At 41.8% G+C, this 21650-nt stretch overlaps 1 protein-coding gene across 1 annotated transcript in view; it reads left to right on the plus strand.

Moving 5' to 3' along the window:
• LOC144762223 (cysteine-rich secretory protein 2-like) overlaps window positions 1–21650 on the plus strand; it is a 119068-nt gene that overhangs the window by 4738 nt on the left and 92680 nt on the right. Inside the window, exons 2-3 of the mRNA XM_078647371.1 lie at window positions 1246–1359; window positions 14497–14587. Of these exons, the coding sequence (XP_078503497.1) occupies window positions 1246–1359; window positions 14497–14587 (205 nt within the window). The remainder of the gene's footprint in view (window positions 1–1245; window positions 1360–14496; window positions 14588–21650) is intronic.

Here is a 21650-nt window from a genome sequence, read left to right on the forward strand (position 1 = left end):
GGATAACCTTCCACAGACATAGGTAAAGACCCTGAAATGAAAATGGGTCTCACTTGCTATTTCTCTTGATTCCTTTCTTCATCCATGCACATTTGAAAGCAAAAAGACAATATGTGTCTAATAAATGGAAGAAAGCAAGCACCTAAGCCCAGAGCATCCTATCACTACACTACTACAATGCTTGTGGTGCCCAGGTCCAACTACCCTTAACACCAACATCTGCCTGAGCCTCTTTGCCTTCTTTGATGCATGCCTACCTACAATGGGTCAGACTCCCACACTAATTCCTGGAAGAACGTCCTCGCTTCAGTGGCAGAATTCATTGGTGGGCTTAGGAAAAAGATACAAATCTCTCCAAAGATGCAGACTTTATCTGACCTGGTAATTTCAGGCCCGGGTAGACTTTTACATACTTATATTTGCAGCCCCTGCACACATAGGTGTTTGCGAAGGCGTTGCTAATTACTGTGGCACTCATAAGCAAAGTCTTAGATTCTTCAGGACTAATCATAACCCATGCAGATAATTTAAAAATCTGGCAAGCATTTGGCTCTTGATAACCAATGTTGCTCATAAATAGTATAGGCCACAGAGCATCTAGAACCAACACTGACTGGACTTGCTCTAATCTTCACCTTCCCTGCCTACCTTTTGCAACATTTAAACGGAATGAAACATAATCAATGGCTAACCTTCTCCAACCTCCCAAAAATCACAGCAAACAAAGAGAGCTTACTAGAGAAGGACCTTCACAATAATAATAAGGGCCAACCATCATTAACCAAACATGACCCTGCAATTATTGTTTTTATGAGAATTATTTTAACATACTAAACTAACAAAACCAAAATACTGTATTCAAAGAATTAAATGTCATTTTGTAAAGCAAATTAAACTCTAACCTATTTTTGCACCCCTTGTCCAACTCAAAAGTTATTGGCGTACTTCAAAATGTAAAAACATCTATTTTCTATATTAAATGTCTCATGTGAAGACCTGTATAATAATATGAACCAGCTACAGATATTGACAGTTTTGGCAAAACCAAATGCTCTAACTAAGTTATTAATATTGCAGACCTAATCTTCATCTTATACAGAATGATCAAGAGATATTCCTCGCACATCGTAACATATCTTAAAATCGGGGATCCTATCATACATACACTGCCATTGTATACTAAAATATCGTGTGAGTGTCCTGCATTAGGTGATTAACTTTCATAAAGTTATTTATGTCTTGTAGCATTTTTTAGGAGCGCTGGACACGCACAACGAAAATGTTAAAAAAGAGATCATTGACACAATCAACACCTTAAGAAGAAACGTGTCTCCACCATCACGAAATATGTTGCAAATGGTACGTCTTTATTTCCTATTTTGAAACCATGTTCTTGCAAATAAAGGCACGATATGTATCTTATATTATGTCAAACTGAACAGATTGTTTTTATGTCCCACCCACAGGCAGCTGTGGATGTATGATGGAGAGGTTATGTCACCAATACTGACTCATAAATACATATATATACATCCCATGCAAAAAAGAGTGAGGTTTTGGACAGCCCCTTTAGGCCATTTGCTGTTGACAGTATTTTTATTGTTTGCCATTTTTTGAGTTGGGCTGTCCCTAAAGCAATGGCATTATGTGAAACATTAAAATGTAATTTAAGTAACTCTCTTCATTACCTCGTCACTCTTCTTCCGCAATACTTCGCTCTGTGTCTGTCCCCCCTCAGCTCCAACACTTTGGGCCTCATTTATGAGCCCTTGCGTCAGTTTTACGCCGCTGGTGCGTCACTTTTAGTGACGCACCAGTGGAGTAAAAAATGCGCCTTGTTGCACCACATTTACAAAGTGACGCATCTAAGCAGATGCGTCACTTTGTAAACCCCTGCGCTACATTATACCTGCGTCAGGTATAATGTATGCAGATGGGGCGTTCCACAGCAAAAAGCCTCGTAATAGTGACGCAGTGAAATCTATGAGATTTCACTGCGTCACTTTTAGGACGCCGTTGCGTCAAAATCTTGCACCTGCCTCACAGCAGGTGTAAGGCTGACGCAAGCCCTTTCACATGGGGCTTGCCCCATGTGAAAGGACGCATTGATGGAGTTGCGTCACTTTTGTGACACACTCCAGCAATGCTACACTTTTGCGCTTACAGATACGTCAGAAATACTGACGTATCTGTAACTCCTTGCGACATGCTGCGTAATATTATAAATATGACGCATCACTCATGTCGCAAGGAGGGCGCACTGAGAAGTGACGCATCGCTGCTTTCACGCAGCGATGCGTCACTTCTCATAAATGAGGCCCTTTGAATTTAAATATCGATTCTCCCTTCAAGACAGTGGAGTACTATTAGAGATGGTTTAATATGTAATCAGTATTTTTTGTGACCCAACCTATTAACACATGGGGTAGTTCACAAAATTCCAATGCATATTGGCAGGTCTGTGTGCAAATTGGATCCACTTCTACCAAATGCATTTTTAGTAAATTCCTATTAAGAAATCGCAAATTGCAAATAGTTATTTGATGCAATCAACAATTTCTTAATTGCAGTCTTACTACAACAGGCCCTAGGTCCTTTACATCACCCAATGGTCACTCCTTTTTTATTAACCGAAAATATTTTTTGATTCCGTAAAGAAATGTGTTCTTAAGAAAGAAAAGATCAGCAGTCAGCATTTTTTCCAAATATTGTATTGAAAAGTCATAATAAATTCAACTTTCATACATCCGATGTAATGTCTTTTTTCATCATTTCCATTATCTTTCTAGTGGGATGAATGTTGTTCAGTTGAAAACTCCATCTAATATCATCTCATGAGCTTAGGTTTAAAAAAATATGTAATTACAGTTATTTTCTTTGCAATGAGTCAATGTTACAGGCATCTATTTTTGCATAACACAGGCTGTTTTCCCCAAAAAGTTAGTTATTAGTACATTAGAGAACTGACACTGGAAAGTTATTTTCTGCTATTAGTCTTGCCACACCAGCATGTGACTGTCATCATTATACTAAACAATCAGGTTAATATAGCAATATTATTTCTTCCCTCTGTCCGTCATAATTTGACTTTCTTAAATGTTTAACAACATCTCTATTCCCTGATCTTCATAGAGATTTTTGAGAGTTTGCTTGGCTGGTCTTCACTATTTCCAAAAAGTATTACTTCCTTGACAGCTTCTACAGTTTCACCCTAATTATGGCTTTCCACTTTGGAAAATCCACAAACCTAATATGAGTTGATTTGTAAATTCTCTTTTCATATAAAATGTAGGTCTTGGTTTATTGTCAAAAGCACTCTCAATCAGCTCCATATCTGTTTAGGATCAAATTTCCATTCCTATTACATTTGGAATATTTTAAATTATATCACTGGAAGCTAAAGTCTGATAAATTACATGATGTGGATATTTCTAATTTTTAAAGTATGCTTAGCCTTTGTCATATATGGATACAATAAAGCCTTCACTCAAAGACTGTGGGATTTCATCCATAATAAAATAATTAGTCCAATTATCTTGACAGTTTTACCATTATGTTAATTTTCTAAAACCATCTGGAGGTTGAACCAAAGACAATGACCAATCACTACATTTCTATTGCAAGTAAAGTGCATAGTAGAAAAGGTTATACCTATGAATAGGAAGAGGCAGAGTCTGGAAGCACTCTGTTACAAAAGACTCTACCTAATTTAATACTATACAACTCAGATCCGCAGCTGTTAGCTGGAGATCTAAGTCGTATAGTTCCCATAGTCCCCATGAGTCGTATAGATCCCCATGAACAATGGGGCAAAAGGCAGCAGAGGGATCTAAGAAAACTAAAGCCATATTGTCCTCATCTTGAATGGGCCAACACATCAGAAGGACCAAGAACATTGTTCAATGAATCTAGTAGTCCAGTATATTCTACTGTTGAACATTGTTTTATGGCAAGCCTTACTCACTACATATCCAACCCAAGACAGATAACAGTGTAGTGTAGGAGGCCAATAGTTGGAATAGGTAGTAGGATCTAGTTAACCTTTTTTAGAAGAGGTGTGACCACCCACATTTTTTAGTCATTCAAATAGGATGCCTTTAATCAGGCTTAAGAGGGCACTGTGATAAACAGCAAAGTATTGTCACTGGGCACATATCACCAGGTAACCCAATGTGGTTTTTCTTAAGGAAAGATAGGATCTCCTCCTTTAAGCAAGAGCTAAATTTGTCTGAGGTGGGACCAGGCCATATTGAAGGGCGATGAATAACAGATAGATCTAAAGAGACTTAATGTCAACCTTGTGGATGAAACAGGGAGTGACTTTCTCAGAGAACCATTGAGATTGCAGTTTAAAGCTAGAAAGGCAGGATTGATGAATGATTAAACAAACTTGAAAGCTGCTTTAAAGAGTTCTGTGGATCTAGAAGCTTGTTCTGAAAACAGTCTTTCACCTGAATAGTAGTTGCCTTTTACATGGAGTCTTGTGTCAAATAGGCATGTACGTCCACATATTACTTTTCCCGGGGAGCATTTCATCTTACTTGTTTGGAGTTTAATCTCCAGCAAAGAATCTGAATGCCATGGATTTTGTTGTTTGGGAACACTGTTTGGGGGTTTCTTCATGGAGCCATATTTATCCAAAGTTGATAAGTGATTGTTTGTAAACATAGCTTCCAAGCGTTTGAAGCTAACTGGCAGCATTTGACTAATTTGACTGACTGCCTCTATAATACAGTTCTTTTAGAGGCCTATTCCTACATTTCGCGCTCTGAACTACTTGCCATTTGGGGCTAAGGGTTGAGCTCAGCATGTAGGGAGCTCTTTGCCAGATCGACCTCAATTTCATAGGTACTAATTTTGCTTGACTGTTTGCACCCCAGAACTGAAGCAATATTGCTCTTATTAATTGCCACAATTATTATGAGACTATAAGCATTGCATTTTGTCTGAAGTTATGGCTCTAATGGCAATGTGTAAGCTATATTTAGTAAATTTACCTGATCTTTCACTGTGTTTTATAAGTGTACTTCAGATATATTTTGAATAAATATTAAGTTGATACGACCACAGATAACTATAGGTTTATAGTAACTTTGATTTCTTTTTAGATGGAAAGGTAAGAATGTTTACTTGTGATGGTGATGCAGTGGTTCTCCGGAAATGATTTCTAAAAGCATGACACCTTTTCCTGAAGTACAAATTAATACATATACTCGACAGTGGGGCCCATGACACCGCGAGTCACTCACATAATACTTACACCCTACTTCATGGATCGGTGAGATTCAAAGGAGAGCTGCTGTATCATAGCAGGATGTCTAAAACTATTACTGAATATTTATACTATTTACACCTGCAGTTTAAATGAATTTACCATGGTTTTCATTAACAAAACATTTATTTAGACACGCCGCCACTGTGGTCGACGGATCTGCTAGTAAAACTCAAGACCATATTAATTCTCCATTGGAGTCAAACTATCCTGGCTGAAGACGGCTGATAGCCAGAAACCGGTCCTAGGATGCTTGATTCTGGTCCAGGAAAGACATGGCCTGGCATTTCGGGCTGGACTGTTCCCATGAGTCGCACTCGATCCCTTTTAATGCTGAACCATTATTTTTCCAGATTCCTCCATTGTTCATGGTATCTGCTTATCCGTTGAATTGCCTGATGTGATACGCGTAGGTTTTAGCCTCTATTTTTCCCAGTCGCATGCTCCATGTTAATGTTCACCTACACTACATGACTGCCCCACGGAACCCGGTTCAGCCTCCGTCCACAATTGTGTTTTATAGTATAAAGACCTTCACTGCCATCCATCATCAACTCCGGTCACTATGTCACATCGAAATTCGGAACAATGGTCTCCATCACCGCGCCTAAATAGTCTGCCCTCACGGGATTTTTTATTTTGCTCCTCAATGCGCCGCTATTTTGTCATCACTGGCACTCAAATACACCCCTCTCACATGATGAAGTCATTCCCCTTTGTAATTCACAGTCCTGGACACTGAATTCCACAAATGCGCCGTTCTTCTCCACCACGAGCACATATATATTTTGTTTTAATGGAAGCGATGAGGTTGCAAGTTTCCAATACAACATGCCTAATTTCATGTATTTCTTCTCCCCTTTTTCTCCTCCTTTTTCCCATGTAATGTATAAATGTATAGAATTGCGTTAAAAGGCAGTGTAATATTTAAAGACAACAATTACTATATTTTTGTCCTGATGATGATGCCCCTCATTTAACTTAGGCATCGAAACGTCGTCGACCAAAAAAAACCCTTATGCAATATGACATTTAAAATATTGTGAAATGCAATGGTGTGGTTATAACAATCTCTGTCTGTAACACTGACTACAAGTACACAGACATATCTTTGCTTTGCTCCTTTTACCATTCTGTTCGTTGTTTTGTCTGAATGTTGTGGGTCACGGCTGTGCCCACTTGTTATTAATGTGTTCATTCAGATTTTATTAAGAAAATTGATAATAAATTCCTTGTCCGGCTGGACAAAAGACATAATACTTATCAGGTGTGTGATTATTAGCTCAGTATACCATTGTGTCCACGAGTAGGGACCACTGTTTTTTGTAACATCGGACTGTTCCCATGAGGCACAGGGTCAAGACTGATTTGCATATGGCCATGTCTGAACTGGGGTGGCTTGATGAGCAAAATAACGATGGATTAAACCCAGATCTGTGACTGGGGGTGAATGTTTTGCCATTGTGCAACATTCCGTCCATCATCTTGTGTGTTTTGCTGTTCAACCTATGTGGGAAGGGTATGCCCAGATGTGGGTCCCTTGCTCACTAAGCCACTGGAGTCAAGCTATCCTGGCTGAAGACGGCTGATAGCCAGAAACTGGTCCTAGGATGCTTGATTCTGGTCCAGGAAAGACATGGCTTGGCAGTTTGGGCTGGACTGTTCCCATGAGGCACAGGGTCAAGACTTATTTGCATATGGCCATGTCTGAACTGGGGTGGCTTGGTGAGCAAAATAACGATGGATTAACCAGTTCGGCGCTGATGACGAGCTCAGCTCGTCATCAGTTGTGCCGCTCGCACGCTGATGACGAGCTGAGCTCGTGACGAGCTGAGCTCGTCATGTAACGCTGCTTTTTAAAAAAAGCCGCGCAGCGCGTAACAAGCCGCCGCACGCATGCGGTTAAACCCAGATCTGTGACTGGGGGTGAATGTTTTGCCATTGTGCAACATTCCGTCCATCATCTTGTGTCTTTAAGTGTCTAACAAATGTCATGCAGCGTCGAGAAATTGCATTAAGGTTATTAGCATTTCAATGCTTCTTGACCTTTCTTACCTATACTGTTGGATCTGCATGAATCCACGTTTTTGCACTGGGCTAAACTGCTAACAGCCAGCAGAATGTCATATAGATTTATTAACTCATTGTCTCTATCCTCATTCTAGTAATTATGCTAGGAGTCATGTCCACCTCATACAGACAGAGACCTGAACTCACCAAAAAAAGACAACAACTTCATCTTGCCCTACCTACTTGCGTGGGATATATCTGTGCTCCCTTTGTGAGTTTTTCATTCATCCATTCACCTACACCCAATGTGTCCTGTTTTGTGTACGTCTTAGAGGCAACATTGCTTGTGCAAACAGGACTCAGTTGCTCTGCAAACAATATCAGGTGACGAAGCTGCATCATACCTGTTTGTTTTTCCTTGAACCCTGGTGCACTTAGGCTGCAGTCGAGAAACACAGCATACGCGTGACATGGTCTGCAGTAGACCTTGGTATGGTGGAGCTAGCAAGCCGTTCTACCACTATAAAAGAGCAAAGAACCTTGTTGTAGTTCGCATTTGAGGTGCATGATGGGACACAATATGAGATACTTATATGCACCATTGAGCAGAAAACACAGTTTTTACCCAAGGATGTGCAGATGAGGATGCACTATACCACAGTTGGTCCACAATAAGAAATGTTTATGCATCTTCCCGAATTTTCATTAGTTAACAAAAAAAGGAAGGTGTGTTTTAAAAAGATTAACGTAAGATAGTATTAGTTCTGTTTCAAGCATTTACTTTCCACAGCGGCCATTTACTCATCAGTTTCTGATGGAGAAGGAGGGGGCAGTAGTGGTGGTACTTGGTGCTTATCTTCAATTATTGATCCCAGTAAAGCTAGCATTAATCCTGCCAAAGAAATTTCAAAGCTTTTTGAAGATGCTCTTTCTATAGATTTCAGCCTCTGGGAGATTGAAAAAGAAACAAATACATCTATGTCCCCTAGGAGTCATATTATTGATGGTTCTTCTTCCAATTATTCTGGTGCTGAGAATAGATCTTGGGAGAGGCAGTGGTAGTGCCGGTTGCGGCAGACATTTTGGTCAGCAGGCTAGCTGCGGCCTGACGCCACAGGCTCACAGGAGCCCATTTAAGACAGACTGAAGAGGGCGCTCGCTCTGAAGGTAAGCGCTGCGATTCCTGCAGACAAACGGGCATATTCTTTTACATACTTAAGACACTGCTTAATAATAACGCAATAACGCAATCTTGGATGCGTTTTTATTTTCGTTTTGAGTAATTTCCTTTTCGGCTTCTGCCGTTTTAATTGCGCCATACTATTTCAGGGAATTATTTCCTTTTCGGCTTCTGCCGTTTTAATTGCGCCGTATGACTGTGGGGATACGGGGATCATTAGGACATTGCTTGCACCCTAATCGGAAGATTCACCGCTGTTACAGCGGCCCTTAAGTTGCACTGCTGGACGAGGGGACATCTTGGGAGAGGCAGTGGTAGTGCCGGTTGCGGCAGACATTTTGGTCAGCAGGCTAGCTGCTGCCTGACGCCACAGACTCACAGGAGCCCATTTAAACCGGGCCATGCAAGCGCGCAGCGTTCGCGCGCAGCGGGCGCGCCGTGGGCACGCCGGAGGCTCGCCAGAGGCGAGCCCATCTGTGCCCATCAGTGACCAGACGGGACCCGGGGCCAGGACCCCTGGCCGGCGTGTTATCTATGCCAGAGCGGAGCTACAGCTATTAAACTGTGGTAAGATACCTCTGGAGGAGGGGAGCGCAGCCTTACTCCGACAGGAAGGTCTATGGAGGGTCCCAGATAATGGGCCTGGAGGTCATCAAACGCACCAGGGAGAGGTCATGCATTATGGCCTACTAAACACCCGCTCTCTCCAAAAACACAACGTCGAGGTGTACTCCTTCTGGAGGATGGGGGACACCTCGTTACCAGATCTCGTGGCGGCATTACCGGCAAACTTCTCGGTTCTATGTTGCAATAGAACAGGTGAGAAGAAAGGCGGAGGAGTAGCCTTATTTTTTAAAGATCAGATGCGAGGAGAAACAATCCTGGCAGAAAATCTGGGAGGGTCGGAGGTACTTGGAGTCAAACTGAGGCGAGGGATGGACTGTCTGATAGTTTTGGTGGTGTACCGCCCTCCATGGGGTAAGTCGGAGTTCCCAGATCTATTCGTGAACCTTGTGCAGGATCTACGTTCAAGATACGACAATATGGTCATACTAGGGGACTTTAATTATCACTGGGAACTCATCCCCAAGGAAGGGCAGGCAAGCCAGATTGATGAAGCTTTGCTAACGCTAGGACTAGACCAACAAGTAAGAAGCCCTACACATGCGAAAGGACACATGTTGGACTTGGTGTGGACGACATTGCCGGCACAGGGGTCGCCGAGTGCGACGCCTTGTGTCTGGTCGGACCACTACCTTGTGAAAGGAGAACTCCTGATCACACAAAAAAGGAAACCCGTAGAGGGGCAGAGGGTGGTGAGAAAATGGAAAAATGTCAATGGAGATAGATTGGTGACATATCTCCTAGCGAATCCACCCTTGAACCCGGGTGATAAGAATCCGGATGCTCTCCTCAACGATCTGGACGGTAGACTTCGGAAGGCGGCTAACCATGTAGCGCCAGCACGAAGGGTCAACCTAGTGAATAGAGGCTCTGGATCTCCCTGGTATAACGACTCTCTTAGGGAGAAGAAGAAGGTTCTGCGCAGGATGGAAAGAGCTTGGCGCAGAGCCTATGATATCAAGGCGAGAAGTCTCTATTTAATGGAACTTGCGACTTACAAGCGTGCTATAATAGCCAGGAAGGCCGAGTTTTATGAAGAAAGAATCATCACAGCCATAGATCCACAGAAAGAAATCTTTAGGGTACTAAATGAACTCAGGAAAACGAAAGAACAGAGGCCGGAGTTTACCTGGGAGGACTGCCAGAGATTCCAGGATTTCTTTACTGGTAAAATAACTGATCTACTCTCTGAGATCGCTGGCGCTCCCTTACACGACTGCCCCCCACAGATTAATCTGGCTAAGAAGTGGGTGGACAGCCCTTTAGACACCTTACCCTTGATTACGAAGGAGGGACTGTCACAGCTCATGGGACGAGTTAAATCAGGATCCCAGACTGACCCTTGTCCTCCGGAAATATTTAAACTGGCGCTGCCAGGAATGGAGGAGGAGGTTCTAACACTCTTGAATTCATCCTTAGCATCAGGAAAGGTTCCGCTAGCCTTTTAGGAAGCTCGCTTAGTTCCTCTGCCAAAAAAACCTGGGGCAGATGTGAAATACATGAAAAATTTTAGACCTATATCGCAGATCCTTTTCCTTGCCAAAGTGTTGGAGCAGCAGGTACTTCCCTGCCTTTCAGACCATCTGGAAAGGAACAGCCTGCTGGAATACAATCAATCGGGATTCCGTGCGAATCACAGCACGGAATTGGTCATGCTATCCATTCTAGATGAGCTCAGGAGTAGGGCGGACAGGAAGATGCCTGGTGCCCTGGTGTTGCTAGACCTCTCCGCGGCGTTTGACACCGTGTGTCATAAACAACTATTGTCGCGGTTGAGAGATTTTGGCATCCAGGGCACAGCTCTCACCTGGTTTGCCTCCTTCCTGTCAGGAAGGACGCAAAGAGTGCAGCTGGGTGAATTAGTCTCCACAGCAATGGCAACATCATGTGGAGTGCCGCAGGGGTCAGCTCTGTCGCCGCTGCTATTCAACATATACTTACAACCATTGATTGCCCTCCTCAATCAAATGGACTGTCAGGTATACAACTATGCTGACGACACCCAAATCCTCATCCAAATGGATGAGGTCCCTGGGGTGTCCACAAGGATGCAAAACATCCTTAAGCATATAACTAACTGGATGTCATTAAATTCTTTAAAAATTAACCCTGACAAGACTGAGGTTCTACCTATCACCTTGGCGGGCAGCCCTTGGCATGATGGGTTCTGGCCCTTAGAACTCGGTCCACCCCCAGTACCTGCAGTGACGGTCAAGAGTCTAGGCATCCATGTGGATGACAAGCTATCCATGCGGAAGCAAGTTAGTATGGTGGTCGGAACTTGTGTTGGACTACTACGTCAACTCAGGAAAATCGCACCACTCTTGTCATTTTCAACCTTGAGACAGGCGGTTTCCGCAATGATACTTTCAAGGTTGGACTATGGCAATTCACTCTATATAGGATTGCCCCAAAAACTTCTCAACAAACTCCAAGTGGTGATGAACGACGCCGCTCGGCTCATCTTTAAGAAACCTAGGAACTCGCACGCGTCCCCACTCTTGCGCCAGTTACACTGGCTGCCGGTGAGACAGAGGGTGCTCTTTAAAGGGCTATGCATTGCTCACAAGTCACTTTATGGTAAGGCCCCAGGATACATCAAGACCCGTCTAACCCCATATATACCGGGCAGGGCATTAAGATCTGCCTATGCCTCTCGTCTCACCCAACCGCGCGCCAGATTAGTTACGGTGGGCGGTCGTGCGATTTCAAATACTCTCCCTGTAGTATGGAATAACCTGCCGACCGATCTGCGTAGGGAGTCCAATTTGATGGCCTTGCGCAAGAAGCTGAAAACTGTCCTATGTCAGGAAGCCTGGGTAGGGTTATAAGGCCGGCTGTACCAATCTAGAAATCTGTCTGTTTGTGCTCACTTAGGAATTTAGCGGTGCTACTTGGACAAGCGCTTAGAGACCCCAGGGTATAACGCGCTATATAAATCAAATAAAATAAATAAATAAATAAATAAATAGAACTTGAAATTCTGTTAAGTATTCAGAAGAGACAAACACAGCAATTTTCTAGACCATGTCATAGAAATCCTGTGCTTTCCTGAAGTTCCAGATTGGGGAGATGTTCAAGCTATTTTCCCCTTTCTGACAAGCATTCAAATTTGGCTCTTCCATTAAATGATACATCTTGGAAGAATGGAGTGATTTTGAAAACATTAACATCACTTGTTTGTGCAAAGAATATATGTTCTGGATAAATGCAGAGGACCTCCTCCCCTTACCATTAGAACTGATACTTTTCTGGCAACATCTTTTGGTCATACACCAGTAAATCTGGAGGAATGTACACCTTTAGATCTGGCAAACAAAAGGGTTGGTATCAAGATGAACTCACCTGCACATATTCAATCTTTAAATGCTTAATGCAGCACACATAGAAGGTGCAAAACATGATTTTTTTTAAAAATGATTGTTTATGTGCAGGATGGAGGACCTTCCTGCACATAAACAATCATAGGTAATTTGCTGTTTTTATGTGTGCTGCACCAGGTAGCACACATGGAAACAGCAAAAACAAGGAGAAATACAGCATTTCTCCTCTTTTCACCTGTTTAAGACCAGGTTTTCCCCGGTCTTAATTTTTGTGCTGCCTCCTATTTACGCTGCCTTGTAAATAAGATGAGGCCCCTATCGCCATCACAGCGTCACTGAAAGTGATGTTTTGGTGGTGATAGGAGTTTCGAAATATGCCCCGACATGTACAAGAGATCGCTGCAGAACTGACTACTTAGACTGCTCTGTGTGTATACTGGAATACTGTGCAGATGCACACATATTTTTTTACTTAGGCAGAAGAAGGTGTCTGAGGAAGGCCCAAGGATTCTCAGAATGTGTCCTCAATGTAGGCAGGATTTGCGTACTAAAGCAAGGCATCTGCAAACCTCTGCTTATTGATTCTGTTTACCTACTATTCATTGTGCAACTATGCTAGTGTTTATGAGGGGATGGGGACCATCTGTGATTCCTGAAAGGAAAAGCATAGAACACATGTGGCCAGTTAAAAATGCATAGAAGCATAGGCATTGTCCTTGACCATTGCCACATACAAGAATTGTCTAGTTAACGATAAACCAGCTAATGTCTACAGTGCCTCTTACTAATTTCAGCTACACTGTTCAACTGCTGGAAAATGGTTCTATGAGAAACGTTGTCACATGCATGTCTAGCTGTTTTTGAAACTCTAAACTGATGTGACCATAAGGCCTGAAAACACTACAAAACAGCGTGCCTTCCAAAAAAAGTGATTCACTTGAAAAAACTATTTTACCAATGACATACATTTGAGAGAGCTAGGCAAGAGAGCTAATTTTAACCAATCACTCAAAAGCAAATCTCTTCCAGTTATTGAATCATCCAAATTTCTCAAAAAAGTCTACTATCATCAAACATTTGTAGGTCTCACTCTGACTATGAGGAATACCCTACTTGCACTTTCCCCCAGGATGTTTAAAACTAAAATAGGGAATCACCTTCTGCCCCTGACTAAGGACTTGATTGTTAGTTTGATGGTGTGGGAGGGGGCTGCCATGCCACCGCCTGTTCCTACAACACCAATTCTCACCGGCGGCCACCAACCAGATTAAGAGTTACCTCGTGGTCTGGCAGGCGGTCCTTTGGCGTTTCTCACTGCAGTGCCTATTAAAAAGGCATTGTAATGGGATTGCCAAAGCCCGTTCCTGCATGGCATGGACTGTGTAGTTCATGCGGTGCAGGAAAGGGGGTGCATATTGATGGGGGCACACCATGGGCCCCCCTGCATGCATCCAATGGCCCTGAGGCAACAGAGGGCCCTGTAGGGCCCCCGTTTTTTCATCAATGCAACTGTTTTCATGAGGACCTCACCAACATGAAAACTGTGGTGGTGAGGAAACTCCAAATATGCTTGGCAGTGGCAAATTGTAGCCTCTGACCACCGCGCCACCTCCAGGGATCGTGGATACTTGGCAGATGTGGTGGTCCTATGGCGGTCTGACCTTGGTAGTTGTAATACGGAATTCCATGACTGCCACCACACCTCCAGTGCAAATTTGGCGATCCCATAAACCACCAAACTCATAATTAGGCCCATAATCTCCCTTTCAAGTACTACAACAGGATGCCATCTATGTACTCAATGATCTAGGAGCGTCCCTCTCTTTTTCTCTTGAGATTGTATTCTTCCTGACATAAACTTGCTGTTTTAAAGCCTCAAATTGTGATCTAGTTTCAATCCATGATGGATGGCACAGGACATAAAAGAAATATAGCAATGTTAAAGCAATATATTATCACTAAAAGATTTTTGTGTAAAGTAGGCTAAGATTAATTATTTTTCATTGAGATGCAATTTGGTATATGATTTATTAAATTAAAAATCATAAATCTCTAAGCCATAACTTTATATTTCTGTTTTTACTTAGAGATGGTCTGACGATATTGCAACTGTCCAAGAAATATGGGTACAAAAATGTGCCTTTTACCAGGGCCCTGTCAAAGTGAAGAAACTTGATGGTAAGCAAAATGTTATGTCAATGTTGGAACACTATAACTTTTATTTCAACCCCTTATCCACAAGGCTACTTGTTCTGGCTGGTCTTTCATAGAAGCTCAAATCTCTGTTTTAGAAGTATGTGAGAGGTGAGAGCAGCATGAACTGGTACGTCTGAGATACGGAATTTTTGGAAACTAGGTCAATGTCAAAACTGTACATATGTTTGTACTCGCAAACTTTTTCATAAGGCATGATTCCAGCTTAGTTGCAGTTAGAAAGTAACTTCTGAGTAGGGAAGGAGAAAACATATATCCACAATGGGAAGGGGGGTTATCTCTGTCAAAGATGGTGGGGGGAAGCAAGAGGGCTTCCTCCGTGGAAAAAGTATTTTCTTGTGGAGAACAATGGGGCTTTACTGTATGTTAGTAAATGTGTTAAAAGTGTATATTATATTTGTAATGTATGTTTAATTGTTTTTAAGTAATGAATGTTATGTTATTTAATTTTTGCGTAATTTAATTCCGTAGCCGGTTGTGGGTTTATAGGGGAATAGGGTGGGAAGTAATTTAATTATAGTAAATTAAATAATCATTTTTAGGAATTATTAATTATTTTTAATTTAATTTTGCGTTTTAGTTCTGTAGCGGGTTGTGGGTTTATAAGGGAATAGGGTGGGAAGTAATTTAATTGTAATTAAGTAAATATTTATTTGTATTTATTTGTATTGATAATTAATTTATTGTTAATTAATTATTAATTGATAAAAAAAAATTATTGATTAATTGATAATGATGTAAATTGTATTCATGTATTATTCAGTGCGGGTTGTGGGTTTATAGGGGAATAGGGTGGGAAGTCAATTTATTGTTAATTAATTATTAATTGGTCATTTTTATATCACTTATTACATTTTTGGTATTGACAATTAATTTGTTGTTAATTAATTATTAATAGGTAATTACTTTTTAATAAATAATATTTATTGGTAGTTATAATTAATTATGTATTACATATTTTGTAATTGTTAATTAATTTCAATTAAGTTTTTAATTAGAATTGATAATTAATAGTAATAGTAATTGTTCCCCCTACGCTATCCAAAGCTTTCTCTACTGTTGCTCTCACTGGAGTTGGAATAATAATTTGTATCCCTACGCTATCCAACGCTTTCCCTACTATTGCACTCTCTGGAGAAGGAATAGTAATTTTTACCCTCAAGCTATCCAACCCTTTCCCTACTGTTGTACTCTCTGGAGTGGGAATAGTATTTTTTAACACTACGATATCCAACGCTTTCCCTACTATTGCACTCTCTAGAGTGGGAAATAGTATTTTTACCCCCACTCTATCCAACGCTTTCCCTACTGTTGCACTCTCTGGAGTGGGAATAGTAATGTTTACCCTCCTGCTATCCAACCATTTCCCTACTGATGCACTCACTGTAGTGGAAATAGTAATTTTTACCCTCCCGCTATACAACGCTTTTCCTACTGATGCACTCACTAGAGTGGGAATAGTACATTTGTCCCTCCTGCTATCCTACGCTAAAAATATTGAATATTTTTTTACAATATTAAGTTAATATATATATATATGTATTAAAATTAAAATGCATGTTTATTTTTTTACCTACATTAATTATGTATTAATTTTAAGGTTATTTAAGTATTTTTAAGTATGTTTTAGTTAAATATATTTATTCTTTTATTCATTTTACATTACTTTTAATACATTTAAAAAATGCAATATTTTAACAAACTATATTATTTACAACAATATTTTGGATTAAATATTTTTGTACTTACCTGTTTGTAGATAGGAATTCGATATTTTGGCATTCTATATTTTGTACACGATATTTTGTCTGGTCGATATTTTGCTCCTCGATATTCTGTCAGTGATCCGCCAGGAAGGAGTGACATGGGTCGAATGTGGGTGTTCCATTGCATCCACCCATGTATCCATGTACTGTCCAGCCCGAACTGCCAGGCCAGATCCTCCCTGGACTGGAAACAAGCATCCTAGGACCAGTTTCGGGCTTTCAGCCCTCATCAGCCAGGATAGCTTGACTCCAATGGCATGGAGAGCACGGGACCCACGTATGGGCATACCCGTCCCACACAGGGTGACAAAAGCAAAAACAATAATTGATGGACAGAATGCAGAACAATGTCATACATTCACCCCAGTATAGAGATCTGGGCCTAAATCATCTTTTTTTGTTCATTCCAGTTTGGACCCAGCCATATGCAAATCAGTCTTGACCCTGTGCCCAATGGGAACAGTGAGCATGGGAACGTGGGTCCGTTGCTCACTGTGCCACTGGATTCAAGCTAGCATGGCTGATGAAGGGTAATACCCAGAAACCGGTCTCAGGATGCTTGTTTCCGGTCCAGGGAGGACCTGGCTTGGCCATTCGGTCTGGACTGTTCCCATGAGGCACAGGGTCAAGACTGATTTGCATATGACCATGTCTAAACTGTGGTGGCATGGTGAGCAAAATAATGATGGATTCAAACAGATCTCCTGACTGGGGGTGAATGTATGATTTATTCAACATTCCGTCCATCATTTTTTTCCATAGCCCTTTTCACCCTAGGTGGATTGGGTATGCCCAGACGTGGGTCCCGTGCTCACTGTGCCACTGGATTCAAGCTAGCGTGGCTGATGAAGGGTAACACCCAGAACCCAGTCCCAGGATGCTTGTTTCCAGTCCAGGGAGGACCTGGCTTGGCAGTTCAGTCTGTACTGTTCCCATGAGGCCCAGGGTCAAGACTGATTTGCATATGGCTGGATCTAAACTGGGGTGGCATGGTGAGCAAAAGAACGATGGATTTAACCTAGATCTCTTGACTGGGGGTGAATATATGATTTGTTCAGCATTCCGTCCATCATGTGTTTGCGTAGCAGTATTGTAAATACGGCACATCTATGTTGGCGCAAGGGTTTTTCACGCAGGCACAGGGAAAATGGCGCTTCTATACAGATACGTAAATTTCTTGTAAATCTGCCCTGTAATGTGCCCAGCTCTGAACACCAGCTCTAATCTAATGCTCATGTTTAATGCAACAACATATTATGGTGTTGGTAAATAGAGGCACCCCATTCAGGGTGCATTAACTTGGCTCAGACCACTACAAGATTAAAAGGCAGGAATTGTATAGAGCTAATCTGACACAAGTTTACCCTAACACGATGAACTTGTGGGACGCTGCACTGTATGTCTTCTATTGTTCCTAGTAAGGGAGCATTTATGGATATTCCAATGTAAGATTTATATATGGTGTCTGTCACAGGCAGTCTGTCTAATAGTATGTTTTTCTGCTAAACAAATATTAACTGCTTGAGGCTGATTTTCTGCTAATAGGTCGCCATACTGCCTCTCCTCTATCGTTCCTAATTTACGAGCATCTATAGATATTCCTATGTAAGGTTTGCAAATGGTCTCTGTCGCAGTAAACCTATCTAATGGTATATTTCTCTTTTTCTGCTGAATAAATCTGGGAGCCTCAGGCTGCTTTTCTGCTAGTAAATCAATGTCAGACAGGTTTCCCACATGAACAGCTGAAGGGGAGGATGGTTGGTTAGTGGGTTCAAAGTGCAAGCGTTATCTGGAATAGTTTGTGGCCTATAGGCGTTTACCTTGAGTCTTATAAGTGACTCTATTGGTGGCCTAAATCTATGCTGTAGGGCTATCAGTCCTTCGACAAGCTCCTAATTTGCTAACTTCAATCCAATACGATTTCATGTTAAATGTCCGCTACTAAGCCTGGATGCATTTAATATGCCCTCTCTTATAATAGACCTACAACCCCATGCCTTTTGGAGCCACTGCATAGCTGTATGGATTAATTAATCATGTGTTTCTCAGGGGCACCTTGTCACAGGCAGTCTGTCTAATAGTATGTTTTTCTGCTAAACAAATATTAACTGCTTGAGGCTGATTTTCTGCTAATAGGTCGCCATACTGCCTCTCCTCTATCGTTCCTAATTTACGAGCATCTATAGATATTCCTATGTAAGGTTTGCAAATGGTCTCTGTCGCAGTAAACCTATCTAATGGTATATTTCTCTTTTTCTGCTGAATAAATCTGGGAGCCTCAGGCTGCTTTTCTGCTAGTAAATCAATGTCAGACAGGTTTCCCACATGAACAGCTGAAGGGGAGGATGGTTGGTTAGTGGGTTCAAAGTGCAAGCGTTATCTGGAATAGTTTGTGGCCTATAGGCGTTTACCTTGAGTCTTATAAGTGACTCTATTGGTGGCCTAAATCTATGCTGTAGGGCTATCAGTCCTTCGACAAGCTCCTAATTTGCTAACTTCAATCCAATACGATTTCATGTTAAATGTCCGCTACTAAGCCTGGATGCATTTAATATGCCCTCTCTTATAATAGACCTACAACCCCATGCCTTTTGGAGCCACTGCATAGCTGTATGGATTAATTAATCATGTGTTTCTCAGGGGCAACTTTTGGTACATTGATCATAATTATATCATATTTTTCAGTGATTTTTTTTTATTGGTCTTTATATATGTCTATCGGAATGTGATGTTGATGTAGCTCCACTCTCATTTTGGGAAGGGCAGAAGTAAGGATTTCGCTCTCACTCTGGAAGGGGCAAGAGCATTCCCCCAGTCATGTGTGCTGCATGGGTCCGAGTTTGAGAATGTCTTTTGGGATCATCTGTGGGCATACTTCCTAGTTTGACTTCTCGGCTTGAACCTGGAAGGTCAACCTTCCCTACACTTTGGGGCATGGTCGAGTTAAGATTTACGTCCAAGGCCACCAGATTATCCAATTATTCATTGAGGGCCTTGGCCAGCCCTCCCATGTAATCTATGGTGTTGTGAACCAATATATCACTGCTTCCTGCTTTCTTAAAAAATAATTTTATATCACCCTTTCATTTCTTCTTCAGTTGTTGTCCCTTGGGTTTAGTATTCTTAGAGGCTTGGAGGCCTTCAGCTTCTTCTAGAACTTCATGTATCTTGTCCAACGTGCATTTCTCTGCGTCCCTTGCTTGTTTTATAGCTTTCCATGTGTCAGGTGACTTATTGTTGACGTTTCGTTTCACCCTGATGGCCAATAACATGGTGCTCTTTAAATCATCCAGCAGAGGGATTGTAAAAGTTCCAAATGAATAAGGCAGAGTCCAGATGAAAGTACATGTAGATTTATTCATATGAGGATCCCATCCACCAAACTGGAGATCAGGACAGTAACTGATACAATATACATTCAAACCAAATCAAGAATTCAATGACATACATAACATTCCCAAGTTACTCACACTAATGACATGTTTATAATTCTACTATGACACAACATTATTCTAACAATGACCTAATGAAGAGATTACTTCAAATGCAGCATTCTACAGGGATGCAACAAACATTCAATGTTTCTAAAGGTAGCCTCCCCAGAATGAACCAGTTATAGAGGGACCAGCTTGATTAATTAATTATTCATTGGACAAAGAGAGGTGTGAACTTGACCCTGTATTGGGTATCAGAGCACTTTACATAGCACCAGTTACGTTACATGAGGACATATTCATGTTTATTAGGCACGGGGAGACAGCATGTTCAGCGTCATTCCCGAGACTTGAACCTGGTTCCCCAGAATCGAGGTCCACCCCCCTAGCTGTTAGTCCAACTCCCCCCCAGAGTACTGACTTAATAGTTTTGATTACCTCTGACGTGGTCACGCAAGTATAACTTCAAAGCCTGTTAATGGTGGATTAATAGTCTAAATTAAACAATAGCAGTAAGCTCGTAGGTAACATAAATTAAAACAGTTACACAAGCTTTGAAATAGTCTTAATACAACGATCAGTTGTAACACACCTATGGAAAAAACACAAGGAAATTACAATAGGTCCTGCAACATATGTTTCAGAGCAACAAGGGACAAAAAGCAACTTGCATTGAACCATTTGGTCCCTCGATGGTTGTGGATGATGACTGTAAGCTCAGGAGTTCCAAGGGCCCAATCCTTCTAGTGGAAATGGGCCACCTGTTCACACAGAAGGAATGAGCCACCAAAACCAGACCTTCTCAAATAGCACATGCAGTGGAGAGAAGCTGCAAAATGAATCTTCTGCTGGCCAGAGACAATGCAGAAGTGGGCTAGATAATACAGCTCTCTAAGATAGAGAGGTAGATGTGCTGTGAAACCGAGCATGTTAAAAGTGTTACACGGAGCCAGGAGGTCTCTGTGTAATAATGGATTCTGGGCACCGCTGCCTGACCCTAAAAAAATGCTTTCTCTACCATCTACAAAGGGGTAGGGGTCCATTGGGGTCCGCTTCCTATTTACGACTGGCTTACCACCTACTTGAAGAAGGCAATAAACTGTGATTATTGTGCAACTACATTCTGGTCTTAAAATATTCATACATCCCCCTGTAGCAGGCTGTTATAAAGGGATGCCCTTGTACACCCCTTCCTAATACCGACTCGCAAATCCTATTTTGCGAGTCGATAATAGGTTATCGACTCACAAAATAGGGGTTAGTACATATCAAAAGGCATTTTAGTGGGGGGCAAATGGTCCAATTCTCCATTAGCAACCACTAAAACTGGTCGTACATGGGATGCACTTTTTGCATGTCGATAAAGGGGACTGTACCATCAGATTAGATCAGCTTCATAAAATAAGATTAACTGTAACATACCTGTTAGAAACGGGACCCCCGGCCAGCCAACGCTCACGCCAAAGTCAGTCAGGGATCACCATTTCTAAGGTCAGGGCAAGGGAGTCACACACCAAGATAACCCCTGCTCACCCTCTAGGTAACGTGACGCGAGCAGCAAGGCTAATCTCGGAGGCGATGTGTAAAGCGTTTGCGCGCGCACCCCAGCGACAACACCCTAGGCCCACCACAAAGGAAACTCCACACAAGGTTATATCAAAAATAGCCTTTGTATTATAATAATAAAAACACATTAGATAACACACACACTTTACAATGTGCCAACAGGCACGGGCAAGATTTACAAGGGATTATGTACAGGACAGGGCCACCTGGACCACTGTCAGGGGTATGCACTTTTTAGAAATAACACTTGTAGATATAACA

Source organism: Lissotriton helveticus, chromosome 6 (genome assembly GCF_964261635.1).
Source record: "Lissotriton helveticus chromosome 6, aLisHel1.1, whole genome shotgun sequence".
Classification (NCBI taxonomy): Eukaryota; Metazoa; Chordata; class Amphibia; order Caudata; family Salamandridae; genus Lissotriton; species Lissotriton helveticus.